General features: G+C 42.5%; 1 protein-coding gene across 5 annotated transcripts in view; it reads right to left on the bottom strand.

The window, feature by feature from the left end:
- Window positions 1-16,323, bottom strand: part of LOC126198710 (glycine receptor subunit alpha-3) — a 646,434-nt gene that overhangs the window by 32,451 nt on the left and 597,660 nt on the right. For all 5 annotated transcript variants that reach the window (XM_049935220.1, XM_049935223.1, XM_049935222.1 and 2 more), the window contains one exon: window positions 13,298-13,438. In XM_049935220.1, coding sequence (XP_049791177.1) covers window positions 13,298-13,438 — 141 coding nt within the window. The remainder of the gene's footprint in view (window positions 1-13,297; window positions 13,439-16,323) is intronic.

Here is a 16,323-nt window from a genome sequence, read left to right as displayed (position 1 = left end):
GTGAGCGCCACAATCAGGACTGCATACGACCGAGGCACACAGGGCCAACACCCGGCATCATGGTGTGGGGAGCGATCTCCTACACTGGCCGTACACCACTGGTGATCGTCGAGGGGACACTGAATAGTGCACGGTACATCCAAACCGTCATCGAACCCATCGTTCTACCATTCCTAGACCGGCAAGGGAACTTGCTGTTCCAACAGGACAATGCACGTCCGCATGTATCCCGTGCCACCCAACGTGCTCTAGAAGGTGTAAGTCAACTACCCTGGCCAGCAAGATCTCCGGATCTGTCCCCCATTGAGCATGTTTGGGACTGGATGAAGCGTCGTCTCACGCGGTCTGCACGTCCAGCACGAACGCTGGTCCAACTGAGGCGCCAGGTGGAAATGGCATGGCAAGCCGTTCCACAGGACTACATCCAGCATCTCTACGATCGTCTCCATGGGAGAATAGCAGCCTGCATTGCTGTGAAAGGTGGATATACACTGTACTAGTGCCGACATTGTGCATGCTCTGTTGCCTGTGTCTATGTGCCTGTGGTTCTGTCAGTGTGATCATGTGATGTATCTGACCCCAGGAATGTGTCAATAAAGTTTCCCCTTCCTGGGACAATGAATTCACGGTGTTCTTATTTCAATTTCCAGGAGTGTATAAATGATTTGGCGGGCAGGGTGGGCAGCAATCTGCGGTTGTTTGCTGGTGATGCTGTGGTGTACGCTAAGGCGTCGAAGTTGAGTGACTGTAGGAATATAGAAGACGACTTAGACAAAATTTCCAGTTGGTGTGATGAATAGCAGCTAGTCCAGCTCGATACAGTCAAGTTGTTTAAATATCTAGGCGTAACGCTGCAAAGCGATATGAGGTCAGTGATGAATTCAGAAGGTGGCCCAGGGGGGAAAGTCCCCCCTGGAAATTGGAAATTCTCCCCCCCCCCCTCCCCGAGAAATTCATATCTATAGTTGTGGTGAAACATAAAAATTATCACCTGGTCTGTTAACTTGTACCGTTGTGACAAAATTTAAACTACACCAGCTGCTGTTGCTAACGAAGTTTGGTGTCAACTATGGAGAAGTCGTGATGACATGCAGTTTTTACAAGCAAAATGAATGTGTAACACAATAGTTGGCGGCTGGGTCCCTGTAGTTTGATTTCGTTACTTATCGGTTCGGTTTGGAACACTTAGCGTCGATTGTTCTGTTATTATTATTATTATTATTATTATTATTATTGCCAACAGCAACAAATTAGCAGTTGCTGTATAATAAGTGTGCGGTAAAGCTAAGCGTTGCAAGGTGTGTTGGCAACGCCGATTGTGGAAAAAGTCAGCCTTTCCTCTCTCATATCTTCCCTCACCGCACCTCCAGTCGGCCTAACGTGTAAGCTAATCCCTTAGCTACGCAGCCCACCCTCGCTGCGAACTTTAGTCTTGTCCGCCACTCGTATCTATACTTTATTTGCCCTTAGAATAAACCTGATGCCGCAAAACACGTCCCCGGGTATTGCTATGAAATTGGAAGTAGCATTTGACATTATAAAAGATTGTTTTAATTTTTTATTGCATTACTGGGAATATTTCCAAGATTTAATAGCCATATAGACTTTTCCTAATCGATAAGTCCAAACCTCAAACCAAATATTTGTGTACACTTGACAATGATTTTCGCAGTGTCAATGGGGATACACAATTTTTGCCTAAAGAAGCGGATGCCACCATGAGTGGGACGTTTGGCAACGCTGCTCTACGAGTATAATTTAAGCTTTCATTGTCGTATAAAAACTCAATGCATTGTTGAAACTGTTGTAAGGTTGTAACAGTCAAATGGTTCAAATGGCTCTGAGCATTATGGTACTTAACTGCTCTGGTCATCAGTCCCCTAGAACTTAGAACTACTTAAACCTAACTAACCTAAGGACATCACACACATCCATGCCCGAGGTAGGATTCGAACCTGCGACCGTAGCCGTCGCGCGATACTAGACTGAAGCGCCTAGAACCGCTCAGCGAGTTCGGCCGGCTGTAACAGTCACTCGACACGTTACTATGGAGGTGTGATGTGATTGTGTAGTGTACTACGTGCAGTCTTCGTCAGTTTATACCATAAAAAGAAGTGTTAGAGCCGAAATACAATGTCGAAACAACAAACTTTAATTTCTTTCCTTTCTAATAAAAGACAGTGTATAGCAAAAGACAAAGACGAGTGTGAGTCTACTGAAAGAAGTGCTAGTGATTGTGACGATAAATTGCGTAGGTCTACCAAGTCTTCAGTTTCTCTTCCACAGTCTTCAAACGATAAATGTGCTATTTCTGGCCCATCCGTAAACTGCAATTCTAAACAAAGTAGTGAACGCGAGATTAAGTATCAGCAAAAATGGGAGTGTAAGTACAATTGGTCGTACTTTGATCACGAGCGGGGTGGGGCTTTCTGCAAATTGTGTGAAATGCATTTAAAAAACGATATCGAAGCTCTACAGAAAACATGAGGAGTGTTCATTTCTGTACCTTTCACTAAATGTATAGAAGCACAGGAAAACTAGAAAAGCACGCCAACTCAGAAAAACATGTAAGAGCCGTTGCACTTGAAAATTGTAGATTACAGGGATTAAACGCTCAATTTCATACGCAGATATTTAAACAAAATGAAAATGAAAAAGCTTTAAACCGCCAAGCATTGTCATCGTTAATTTGAATTCTGTATTTCCTTAGTAAGGAAGAAATACCCCACACAACAAAATATGAACCTCTAATTCGCAAGGTTGTACTGAAAAGCGACGTTAATCTTGAAAAGTGGTTAAAATTTCAGAGCGAAAGTTCCACATATCTTAGTAAGTAGCGTCAGAATTGTTGACTTATTTGGAAGAGTCTTTAGACTTTCAAGATGAAACACTTCTCCATGACAAATATTTTTCGTTAATGGCAGACGAATCTACAAGTGTTTCCAACCAAAGTGAACTGTCTTTAGTAGTTCGATATGTTGCACCGTCTCCATCATTTGAAGTAAAGGAAAGGTTTTTATGTCTCGTTAATTTGAAAAGCGCTTCAGCTGAATCCATATTTACAGCAATTGACACTGAACTAAAGAAAAGAAAACTTTCTTACGACAGATTATTGTCTTGTTCTTTCGACGGTGTTGCTAATTTTAGTGGTTCTATCTCAGGATTCCGCGCTCGGTTCTCAGAGAGGAAGGGCCATAAGCTGCCATACATTCACTGTAGAGGACATGTTTTGTCAATTGCTGCCACCAACTCTAGGAATAAACACCCCATTATAAAACGCACATTATATGTTGTTTAAGTCATTTAAAAAGTTTTTCATGGTTCTTCCAAACAAGAAAATGTTTTGCATGAAATTCAGTGTGCTTTAGAGCAACCTGTTTTAAAAATACCCGAAGCTGTTGACATCAGATGGTTAAGTACCTATCGCACAGTGCATGCTATTTTCCTAATCTACAACTCCATTATAATGGCATGTGAACATATACACAAGGACGGCGCGGATTTAACAAGTTTAGCTGGAGGAATCTTGTTAGAAATGATGAATTCCAATTCATTGTAGGTTTAGTGATTTTAGACGATACGTTAAATGCAGTCTCAAACTTATTTAAAGTTTTGCAGAGATAATCACTTAAAATTTCGCAAATCCCTCTACTTGTTTCTGGAACTCTGGAGCATTTAAGACACATCCACTGTCTTTGTGATTGCGATGGACATAGTGCAGAAAATGAAACTCTTAATAAAATTAAAAAACTGCAGGAGGACGGAACAGAAGTTAAAGGTGTGCTATTCACGAACGTAGAGGAGCAGATTCAAGCTATTAAAAGCACAAGGAAATTTGTTAAAAGTATGATTGATGAAATTGAGCAACGGTTTGATGAGAAGGCAATAAAAATGATAGAACTAAGTGCATATTTTGAAAATTTTAAAAAATTTCTTGAGTTTAGTGATAATGATTGTAAAGAACTGTGTTTGATTTTGGGACTTACAAACGTCGACACTGTTATTGCAGACTTGTATTCTTTTAGGTACGTTGTTAGTAATAAATTAGACGATATGTCTTCTGATGTTGCTTCTTTCATTCTGAGAGCCGACATCGGCTACGAAGCACTATGGACACTCGCTGAATGTGTACTGTGCATTCCCGTTACGACTTGCAGTGTGGAAAGGTCATTTAGTACAATGAACAGGGTGGTGACAAAATTAAGGAATAGGATGGGTCAGGAAACGCTCCAAGCTTGTGTGAAGATTTCAACTCAAGGGGACGACGAGCCAACAGAAAGCTTTATTGATGACGTCATCAAGAGATATGCTGTAAAAAAGCCTCGGCGTATTAGTTTGACGTAAATGTGAGTTTTTTTGAATGCAATAAAATTATTTTATTATTTATTACAATTAACTCAGGCTTAGCCTAACAGCTTAGTACTTCACCTACATATTATTTAATTATATATTAGCTTTTCATGAAAATTTTTAAATATTAGTAGCGCTGCTACGTCTTTAGAACGCTATCACTTAAATTTTAAGCCTGTAACTTTGTCCTCTACCCCCGTCAAGCTGAGCGGACCATTCGGCATGTTGTTGGCCCCATCTGTACCGTGCTGCATGGTGTCGTGGTTGCAAAGATGGACCTCGCCATGGACGTCGGCAGCCTATTGCGCACAGTTTGAGTCGTAAGACGACGTCCTGTGGCTGCACGAAAAGCATTATTCAACATGGTGGCGTTGCTGTCAGGGTCCCTCCGAGCCATAATTCGTAGGTAGCGATCATTCACTGTAATAGTAGCCCTTGTGAAGTCTGAGCGAGGCATGTCATCAACAGATTCTGACTCTGTATCTCCTCCATGTCTGAACAGCATCGCTTTGGTTCATCCTGAGACGCCCGGACATTTCCCTTGTTGAGATCCCTTCTTGGCACAAAGTAACAATACGGACGCGATCGAACCGCGGTACTAACCGTCATGGCATGGTTGAACTACAGACAACACGACGCGTGTACCTCTTTCCTGGTGGAATGACTGGAACTGATCGGACCCCCTCCATTTAATAGGCGCTGCTCATGCGTGGTTGTTTACATCTTTGGGCGGGTTTAGCGACATCTCTGAACAGTCAAAGGAGCTGTGTCTGTGATACAATATCGACAGTCAACGTCTGTCTTCAAGAGTTCTGGGAACTGGGGAGATGCAAAACTTTTTTTGATGTGTGTACATACTGACTTTATTATGCTGCTCTTGGAAACTTGATGGCTTCCTTTTTGCTGTCAGTATAAACATCTGGGCCACCTTTAACGTTAATTCTTGATTCCTTCATAAAGCAGCGGTTTTCTTGATTAGTGCCCACTATCATTATGTTCGGACTTTGGAAAGGTTGTTCAAGTAATGATACGCCCTTGAAAGAAAGAAACTGACTACCATAAGGGCCCAAAGCACAGACAAAAAATATGACAAAAATAGTTTGTGACAATCAAATTTGTAGGCAAACCAGGTTTCATAGGATAGTCTTGTTTTTTAACGAAGTCTCAACATCCTATTTTCCAATTAAAAAAATTTACCCACTTTATCTTAGGCCGGTATTACACTATCAAATTTTCCTTTTCAAATAAAATTTGATAGTGTAATAAGTAACTTTGTCAATGTTAGCCCTAGGTCAAATTTTCTTTGATCAAATCTAGTGCCTCACCTTACATATGATCAAAAACGTTCCTCTTCTATTAACTGTATGGAGAAATGTAACCGCCTGGAGCATCGCTGCAGTTGTCTGACATCTAAATGTTTATCAACATGGTTTCGAAATTTACATCGTGCGTCCTTTCTACAACGAAACTGCCAGTAGTATACGATCAAGTGAAGCATTGTATAACTTGCGGCATTCCGAATAGATAAAACAGAATACGAAGAAGTGAGAGTTATAAAAACATTGCGGAGGCCAATAGCCTTGAAGTACGGCTAGGATACACCCATGAGGATATAAAGGAGGAAATTTACAACTTCTGAAGGAATAAAATAGTTCTTCATGGCTATAATATGTATTAAACAGTTTTTTGTCTTCAGATATTCCTCCTTCAGTGCCTCATAAATAACTTCACACGTTTCTGGTATTTTTTCATCAATGTGCACCGCAGTATTCGAGTGCTTTCCCTGCTGCAAGAAATCGCAATGTTTCGCGTAGTCTGTCTTTTGCGGATACAGCATTTCTGAGGTGAGTATTCTGCTTCGTAACATGAGGAGACTCTTTTCTGAACATATACTGAGATGTACTCTCGTCCATTCGTAAATAATTTGCATACGACACTACGTACTCCACTTGATGCTCACGATGCAAATTTTCTTGTACGCCTTTCCCGTGTCGCCGTGAAACCCACCTATATGTTTCTTTTTCCTTTTCTCCTGCTCCTCTTCCAAATATAATGACAATGAAACTGCAGTATACGCAACTGCAGAGCATACAGTAGTAATAAGTCTTCGTCGGTCATTTTGAAGGCGTTTTGACGAAATATTTTGTGACAGTGTAATATCCTCTTTTGTGCCACGCCAAAGTTTTTTTTTTTTTAATTTGATCAAATTTCTTTGGCAAAGAAATTTTGATAGTGTAATACTGGCCTTACGAAATTTTCGTTAATACTTGCGATTATTATTACTGTTCACTTTCAAAATTTTCGTGTACAGGCTGGTGACAACTGTGTCTTTTTGACTGTTATGTAGTGCATAATTAATGCGACACTAGAATCAGAACATAAAGAACAGGTACTTAGTGCTCCACACACACACACACATTTACAACCTATCTAAACACTTCATGGTCCTCCTTATCATCATTTTCATTAGGCACATTCTCTGACTTGTGGTCCAGATAAAACTGTCTGCTCACTTCAGGCATGAAGTCTAGTAGTTTTTTTAAGTCTATGTATTTCGAGTTTGATCTAAAAGTTTTATTAGGTCTCTGTGTTTCGAGGTTGATATTTGCCTTTCTCCTACATATCTGAGCACTAGATTTTGCTAGACATCCACAAACTGGTGAAATAACAAATTATGATCTCCCTCGATGTCACATGAAGGAAATGGTGCCCTTCCACAACTTCAGTGAAGAAAGTTACTGTACACAACAGTTCATGGTATCCTGTTGAAAATATAACTGTAAAATTTCTGGATTGTAAATTGTTACTGCCATGTACCCACCGTTCGCCTAAAGGGAGCGGCAACCCCTTAGACACTGAGGCATCACGGGTTTGCATATGTACAAGGCGTTGCCTTCCCATGGCTGTCAATCATAACAAGGACGAGAGACGGCAGGACAAGCATCAACAGAGATCCTCCGTGCCTAGGACCTATTTCCTTCACCGTATCACGTGTGTGGAACTGGATCAGCACGAATTCCCCCGCGCCCTGACTACCTAGGGCGACGCAAGCCAACACGTCTGCAGTCCGCTCCACCGGAACTCTGGGCCAATTTATGCGCCGGCTCTTAGCAGCCCATCAGTGAGAAGCCACCGCAGCGGAATCTATGACTTTCCAGCGATATTCCGAGACGTACCCCCAACTACGCCGAGCGCTCTACGTCCGTTGTTAGCGATTATCAGTGGCATAGTCTTCACGTCCCACTACTTTTATTCACCGTGTGTTCCAGGCGTAAGCCTGAAGTTATGTTATTTTTTTGAGAAGAGTTTTCTTTTGTAATTACACCTCTCTACTGTGGTCGCAATAAACCCTTGCTCTTATTTACCTGTGTCTTATTATTTCTTATCAAGCATCTCCCCGTGGGAGATACGACAGTTACCACGAACATCAACATATGGTTTAGTTCAAATGGTTCAAATGGCTCTGAGCACTATGGGACTCAACTGCTGAGGTCATTAGTCCCCTAGAACTTAGAACTAGTTAAACCTAACTAACCTAAAGACATCACAAACATCCATACCCGAGGCAGGATTCGAACCTGCGACCGTAGCGGTCTTGCGGTTCCAGACTGCAGCGCCTTTAACCGCACGGCCACTTCGGCCGGCTATGGTTTAGTAGTGAGGTCAGTAACACTGTTAAGGATTCTGAAATCCTCAGAGCCCATTTTACAGAGAGAATTGCTGAAACCATGGAATGTGAGGCTATGGTGGGACAATCCTTCAAGAGCATGTGTATGGGAATCTCCTTCTCTCTCCTGTCTCTGACCATCTCCTCCTCCCCCTCTCTTTGTCCATCTCCTTCTCATTCCCCCTTTTCCTGTCTATCACCACCTCTCTCTCCAACTCCCGCTATCTCTCCTTCTTCCTCTGTCCATCTTCTCCTTTGCGCTATATGTCTTCATTCATTCCTACGCCTCTGTCCATCTCCCCCCCCCCCCTCCACCACCATTCGCTTCGGTTATTTTAAATAAACATCAAAATTCCATAGTAGCGTTCTAATCGTAAACCGATATGCCAGAAATAAAACTTTCCTGTTTTCTATGAAACCGTTTGTGGGGAAGAAAACAGAACAACACATCGTTGTTTACACAAATTGCGTTGAAAATATATGTAATAGGGAAAGAATATACATGGCAGAAAGATATTGCTAATGGTTTAAATGTCCCGATGTGGTAATTAAAACTGCCTGAGACGAAGGAAACAAAGCAGCACATTTTCACAGCAGAGCATTTTCCTTCTCGCAGTCAGTTTTAACAGAAACCCTGTACACTGTTGTTTAGAAAGATATGTAGTCTGTCCATCCGTACAGAGTATCGTTTAGTATTTGATCGGTCAACAACGTTTCGAGATTTTTGTTAACAACGTATCACTATTGCATATATCGTACATGCACTCAAGAGGCAAAGAAACTGCTATACCTGCCTAATATCGTGTAGGACCCCCGCGAGCACGCAGAAGTGCCGCAACACGACGTGGCATGGACTCGACTAATGTCTGAAATTAAGTTGGAGGGAATTGACACTATGAGTCCTGTAGGGCTGTCCATAAATTCCTAAGAGTACGAGAGGGTGGAGATCTCTTCTGCACAGCACGTTGCAAGGCATCCCAGATATACTCGATAATGTACATGTCTGGAAGTTTGGTGGCTAGTGAAAGCGTTTAAACTCAGAAGAGTGTTGCTGGAGCCACTGTTTAGCAATTCTGGACGCGAGGCATGTCGCATTGTCCTGCCAGAATTGCCCGAGTCCGTCGGAATCCACAATGGACATGAATGGATGCAGGTGATCAGGCAGGACGCTTACGTACGTGTCACTTGTCAGAGTCGTATCTAGACATGTCAGGGGGCCCATATAACTCCAACTGCACAGGCCCCACACCGTTACGGAGCCTCCACCAGCTTGAACAGTCCCCTGCTGACATGCAGGGTCCATGGATGCATGAGGTTGTCTCCATAGACATACAAGTCCATCCAATAGATAAAATTTTCAAAGGGGACTCGTCCGACAAGGCAACATGTTTCCAGTCATCAACAGTCCAATGTCGGTGCTGACGGGCTCAGGCGAGGCGTAAAGCTTTGTGTCGTGCAGTCATCAAGGGTACACGAGTGGACCTTCGGCTCCGAAAGCCCATATCGATGATGTTTTGTTGAATGGTTCGCACGCTGACACTTGTTGATGGCCCAGCATTGAAATGCAGAAGTACTGCACTTCTGTCGCCCTGAACGATTCTCTTCAGTCGTCGTTAGTCCCGTTGTTGCAGGATCTTTTTCCGACCGCAGAGATGTCGGAGATTTGATGTTGTACCGGACTGCTGATATTCACGGTGCACTCGTGGAATGGTCGTACAGGAAAATCCACACTTCATCGCTACCTCGGAGATGCTCTGTCCCATCGCTCGTGCGCCGACTATAACATCACGTTCAAACTCACTTCTATCTTGATAACGTGCTATTGCAGCAGCAGTAACCGATCTAACAACTACGGCAGACACTTGTTGTCTTATATAGGCGTTGCCGACCGCAGCGCCGCATTCTGCCTGTTTACGTATCTCTGTATTTGAATACGCATGTCTATACCAGTTTCTTTGTGCGCTCGGTGCATATTTATGCACTATGTATATTAAAAATATATATATCCCATATTCGTCGAAATGTTTATCGTAGTAGTGTGTAAAAATTCGAAGTGGTGAAGTTCTTTTTGAACCTTTTGGTATGAATGTTTACCCTTTATATATTACATATATATATTGAGATATTATATGTATTAAAAGATATAGCCTACTGCCAGTCTGAATGCTCGTTAGAGCATCGTGGCCGCGCGGAGTGGCCGCGTGGTTTGAGCGCCGTGTCACTGATTGCGCGGCCCCTCCCGCTGGAGTTCGAGTCCTACCTCGGGCATGTGTTGTTCTTAGCATAAGTTAGTTTAAGTAATGTGTAAGTCTAGGGACCGATGACCTCAGCAGTTTGGCCCGTTACAAATTCACACACATTTGAAAATTTGTTTTGGAGCGTCGTGTAGAATTTAAAGTAACTGTCAAAAACGTTTCGATATTCTTGGTAACATTTTTTCCCCTCTGTTCATTATATTTGCGTATTTATATACTTCATTCGTCGAAAATATGCAACAACAGTCTATATGTGTCCAAATGTTTATAAGGGCACTGTGTAAAAATCTGATGTATATCGGTCAAGGAATTTTCGAGATTTTCGGTAACAACATTTCCTCTTTCGATGTTACATATTTATTTATAAATTACATATAATCAAAAATAGATGCGTAAAAACATATACGTATTCACATGCAACGTTGTGTAAAGATTTCGAAGCAGTCGACCGGCAACCTTTCGAGTTTTGGGAGCACAGACATCCGAAGGCTCAGTTTTTGTGTGTCAGTACAGCCAGTGACCGTTTCTACAGCAGCGACAATTTGTGCTTTGGGCCCTTATGGAAGTGAATGTCAGAGAAACCAGTGAAACAGCTTTTAGCAAATGTTCGTTATAAAAGAGCTCGCTCACAATAAGATCAACAGGTGTCAGGAGCGTGCTACAATCTCAAAATCTGCGGCGGTGTGTTTTAGGCTGGGGATGGGAAAATTTTTCGAGCTGTCGATATATATTTTATCGATATTTTTGAAAGACATAGATATTATCGAGACGAAAATATCAGTATTTTGATACATCGGTATTTTTGACCCACATCCATGCGAGAAAAGTTTCGAGAGTGAAACATTTCTGATATGTGTTCTGCTTAAAAATATTGTACTCAGCACAAGCATACCATACAAAAAGAGTCTATTTTCCATTAAGTATCAGTTCAGTAAGGTGTGTGGCTTTTGCGCCGAGTCTACGTCACTTTTAAGTACGTCTATCTTTTCTTGAGGCAGGAACTTAGGGGGTAAGGAGAGCGCACATTCTGCCTCATGGATTGGAGCAGGGAGTGGTAATTTCCACCATTCTTATGCAGTGCTGTCACCAAACGTGTCCGTTTTGCACTTTGTACCTATCATTTGCAATGGTAGAAATGAAGCACGGAAGTAACAAACTGTTCTGGATATTCAGTACAGATACATTCTTGTTCAGATCTGGCGCTCATTTATAGTGCAGAATATCAAATTAAATTAAGCCCACGTAAGGCATTTACTGTTGGAGTGCAAAGGTTGGTAGTAGGTGGAATGGGCTAGAAATCTGCCGATGAGAAATATACGAGGGGCGTTTGAAAAGTCCGTGCAAAAATAAAAACTACTTAAGTGTTTGGGGTAAACCTTTTTATATTTTTCGAAATAGTCTCATTTAGACTTATACACTTCGTCCAACGCTGTTATAATATTTTTGTCCCTTCCGAATAATAGGAATTGTCCAAGTCTGCAAAATAGCTATTAGTTGCTGCAGTCACCTCGTTTGAATAAAATCTTTGTCCTACCAGCCATTTCTTCAAATTGGGGAACAATTAGTAGTCCGAGGGAGCCGAGTCTGGAGAACAGGGGGGATGTGAAACGAGTTGGAATCCTATTTCCAATAATTTTGCGACTAGAACTGCTGCGGTGTGTGCTGGTGCATTGTCGTGATCGAAAAGAAATTTTTTGCGGTCCAGTTGCCGGCGTTTTTCTTGCAGCTCGGTTTTCAAAAGGACCAATAACGGGGAATAATATGCAGCTGTAATAGTTTTACACTTTTCCAGATAGTCGATGAGGATTATCCCTTGCGAATCACAAAAGACAGTCGCCATAACCTTTCCGCCCAAAGGTATGGTCTTCGCCTTTTTTGGTGCAGATTCTCCCTTGGTAACCCATAGTTTAGACTGTTGTTTGGTCTCAGGAGTATAGTAATGTATCCATGTTTCATCCACAGAGACGAAACGACGGTTAAAGTCCAGCGGATTCTTCCTGAACAGCTGCAAACCATCTTTGCAATACTTCACACGATTCCGTTTTTGGTCAAGCGTGAGTAATCGCAGAACCCATCTTGCGGATAGCTTTCTCATGTCCAAATGTTTATGCAAAATATTATTACCCATTCATTCGAGATGCCCACAGCACTAGCAATCTCACGCACCATAACTCTTCTGTTTTCCATCACCATATCATGGATTTTATCAATGATTTCTGGAGTCGTAACCTCCACAGGGCGTCCGGAACGTTCAGCATCACTTGTGCCCATATGGCCACTCCGAAAATTTTGAAACCAGTTATAAAATGTTCTAATCGAAAGTGTAGAGTCACCGTAATGTTTATCAAGCTTCTCTTTAGTCTCCTGAGGCGTTTTGCCTTACATAAAGTAATGTTTAATCACCACACGAATTTCTTTGTCGTCCATTTTTTGACAATCACTCGACTTCCTTGATTCACACGGATGCCAAAAACAAAGAAATAGCCCAATATTGCTGAAACTTGCTACCAACTAAACATGACCTCGATACACGCCGGTGGTGCCATATCTCGGACTTTGCATGGACTTTTCAAACGCCCCTCGTAGTGTCTATGAGTCAAGGAAAGGCAGACAATGAAATATATCACGTTCGATATTTAATATCTATTGAGTGAAATTACGATTAATTACATACAAGCGACTTGTATCGTTTTTGTACTGTTAAAATCAACATTTTGATATATCGATATTTTTGGACGTCCCTACTTTAGGCCCTTACAGTTCTCAGCGCCTCATTTAATGATATGTTCATGGAAAAATGTAGAGCGATTAATCGTGAGTGTATCAGAGAGTCCGGAGTATGCTGCAGGGAGGAAAGAAATTTGGGTTTAACATGGATCGAGTAAGGGAAATCACGGGAAACCTAAAATTGGACGGCTGGTCGCGGGTTTGAACAGTCCTCCTCCAGAATGCGAGTGCAGTATGATAACCACTGCGCCACATCGCTCTGTTATGTTGTAGGAAGCGCAGGTGTTGGCGTACATACCATGGGCAGCAGGCGTGGCAGGTTGACGCCGCGGTGGGACTTCTCCCGCTGGTAGCGGACCTCCAACACTTTCACCACGACGAACTCGCCCAGGGCCGCGAAAACAAACACCATGCAGCCGGCCATCCACAGGTCCAGCGCCTGTGGGCACACAACCGCATTTGTACCTTTCATACACTGAAGCGCCAAAGAAACTGGTATAGGCATGCGTATTCAAATACAGAGCTATGTAAACAGGCAGAATACGGCGCTGCGGTTGGCAACGCCTATACAAGATAAGTGTCTGGCGCAGTTGTTACTCGTAGATCGGTTACTGTTGCTACAATAGCTTGTTATCAAGATTGAAGTGAGTCTGAACGTGCTGTTATAGTCGGCGCACGAGCGATCGGACACAGCATCTCCGAGGTAGCGATGAAGTGGGTATTTTCCCGTACGACCATTTCACGAGTGTATCGTGAATATCAGCAGTCCGATAAAACATCAAACTCCGACATCGCTACGGCCGGAAAAAGATCCCGAAAGAGCGGGACTAACGACGACTGAAGAGAATCGTTCAACGTGACACAAGTGCAACCGTTCCGCAAATTGCTGCAGATTTCAATGCTGGGCCATCGACAAATGTCAGCGTGCGAACCATTCAACGAAACATCATCGATATGGGCTTTCGGAGCCGAAGGCCCACTCGTGTAGAATTGATAACTGCACGCTTCGTCTGGGCCCGTTAACACCGACATTGGACTTTTGGTGACTGGAAACATGTTGCCTTGTCGGACGAGTCTCGTTTCAAATTGTATCGAGTGGATAGATGTATACGGGTATGGAGACAACCCCATGAAACGATGGACTGTGTATGTCAGCAGGGGGCTGTTCAAGCTGGTGGAGACTCTGTAACGGAGTGGGGCGTGTGCAGTTGGAGTTATATGGGCCCCCTGACACGTCTAGATACGACTCTGACAAGTGACACGTACGTAAGCATCCTGTCTCATCACCTGCATCCATTCGTGTTCATTGTGCATTCCGACGGACGGGCAATTCCAGCAGGACACAGCGACACCCCATACGTTCAGATTGCTACAGAGTGACTCCAGGAACACTCTTCTGAGTTTAAACACTTCCGCTAGAGCATATCTGGGATGTCTTGCAAAGTGCTGTTCAGAAGAGATCTCCACTCCCTTGTACTCTTACGGATTTATGGACAGCCCTGCAAGATTCATGGTGTCAGTTCCCTCCAGCACTATTTGAGGCATTAGTCAAGTCCATGCCACGTCGTGTTGCGGAACTTCTGCGCGCTCTCGGGTGCCTTACACGATATTAGGCAGGTGTAGCAGTTTGTTTGGCTCTTCAGTGTATTTAGTCCACATTGGAGTGAGCTATTGCTCTGCTTCCAGCACTGAAAACAGTTTTGTGCAGAATAATACATAACTTGAAGAGCACTGAACATAAAGTGTCAAGCGACCTAAGTTTCGACTGCAAGCTCTCCAAATTAAGTCATGTAGATTTCTTAATTTCGAAACATCCTAATAACTACGACCAGTGTAGCGAAATGAACCACTTCATTATCAGACCACAATGAGAGACTGTAATATATGAAAGCACCGAAGTTTTTAACCAAACAGATGACTTGATAAATATTATGAATGTGACATTTTGCGTTTCATTATTTCTGTGCAGAAACAAAATATTTAGCAAAGTACCAAATTCAGGAGTATATGTAGCTTTGCTTTATTTGCATAAGATGTTTTTATAGGGGCGCAACAGAACATGTGAAACTGACTTCTCTCCTTCCAAGTCCTTTATAACAAACAAAAATTATGTAATTTCTATGTCAAATACATTTTGCGATACCGTAGTCTGTTTACCAAAAACTGCGGTCCTATGTGTTTTTTCGGCATAGTTCAATCTAACTGCAGATATGTACAGGATTTATGTCTATTGGACTAACTCGTTGTAGTAAAGTTTTCACGAAAGTTCTATACTTTCCTAAATTATTTCGAAACATACTGAAACATTATTTATCTCTGTCATTGTAAATGTTTTTAGTCATAAAAATTAGCTATCCTATAGATTTTACTTGATATGATTTATAATAAATGACACATGATTCGAATACTTTTTCGAATGTGATTTATGTAATTTTTCATGGAAATTTATTGTTCACTAAGCAGAAAACTATTGCAATGTTCTGACAATACACTTAACTTTATCCTAAATAATTCAATGCTTTGTAATAGCTGCATACACGAGGTAACAAAAGTCATGGGATACCTCTACAATTTGGGAGAAGAGGAGTTTGTGGCACAACTTGACTAGAAGAAGGGATCGGTTGGTAGGACATGTTCTGAGGCATCAAGGGATCACCAGTTTAGTATTGGAGGGCAGCGTGGAGGGTAAAAATCGTAGAGGGAGACCAAGTGATAAATACATTAACCAGATTCAGAAGGATGTAGGTTGCAGTAGGTACTGGGAGATGAAGAAGCTTGCACGGGATAGAGTAGCATGGAGAGCTGCATCAAACCAGTCTCAGGACTGAAGACCACAACAACAACAACCTCATAATATAGTGTAGACGTCCTTTTGCCCGGCCTAGTGCAGCAACTCGACGTGTTATGTACTAAATAAGTCGTTGGAAGTCCCCTGCAGAAATATTGAGATATGCTGCCTCTGTAGCCGTCCATAACTACGAAAGTGTTGCCGGTACAGGATTTTGTGTACGAACTGACTTCTCGGTTATGTCCCGTAAATGTTAGTTGGGATTCATGTTGGGCGATCTGGGTAGCCAAATCATTCACTCGAATTGTACACAATGTTCTTCAAACCAGTTGCGAACAACTGTGGAGCGATGCCATGGCACACTGTCATCCATAAAAATTTCATCGTTGTTTGGGAATTTGAAGTGTGTGAGTAGCTGCCAATGGTCTCCAAGCAGCCGAACATGAGCATTGGCAGTCAATGAGCAGTTCAGTTGGACCAGAGGGCCCAGTCTGTTCCATGTGACACAGACCACACAATTATGGAGCCAGCTTGTC

This window comes from Schistocerca nitens, chromosome 8 (assembly GCF_023898315.1).
Source record: "Schistocerca nitens isolate TAMUIC-IGC-003100 chromosome 8, iqSchNite1.1, whole genome shotgun sequence".
In the NCBI taxonomy this organism is placed as follows: domain Eukaryota; kingdom Metazoa; phylum Arthropoda; class Insecta; order Orthoptera; family Acrididae; genus Schistocerca; species Schistocerca nitens.
This window is presented reverse-complemented; position numbering and strand designations above follow the sequence as displayed.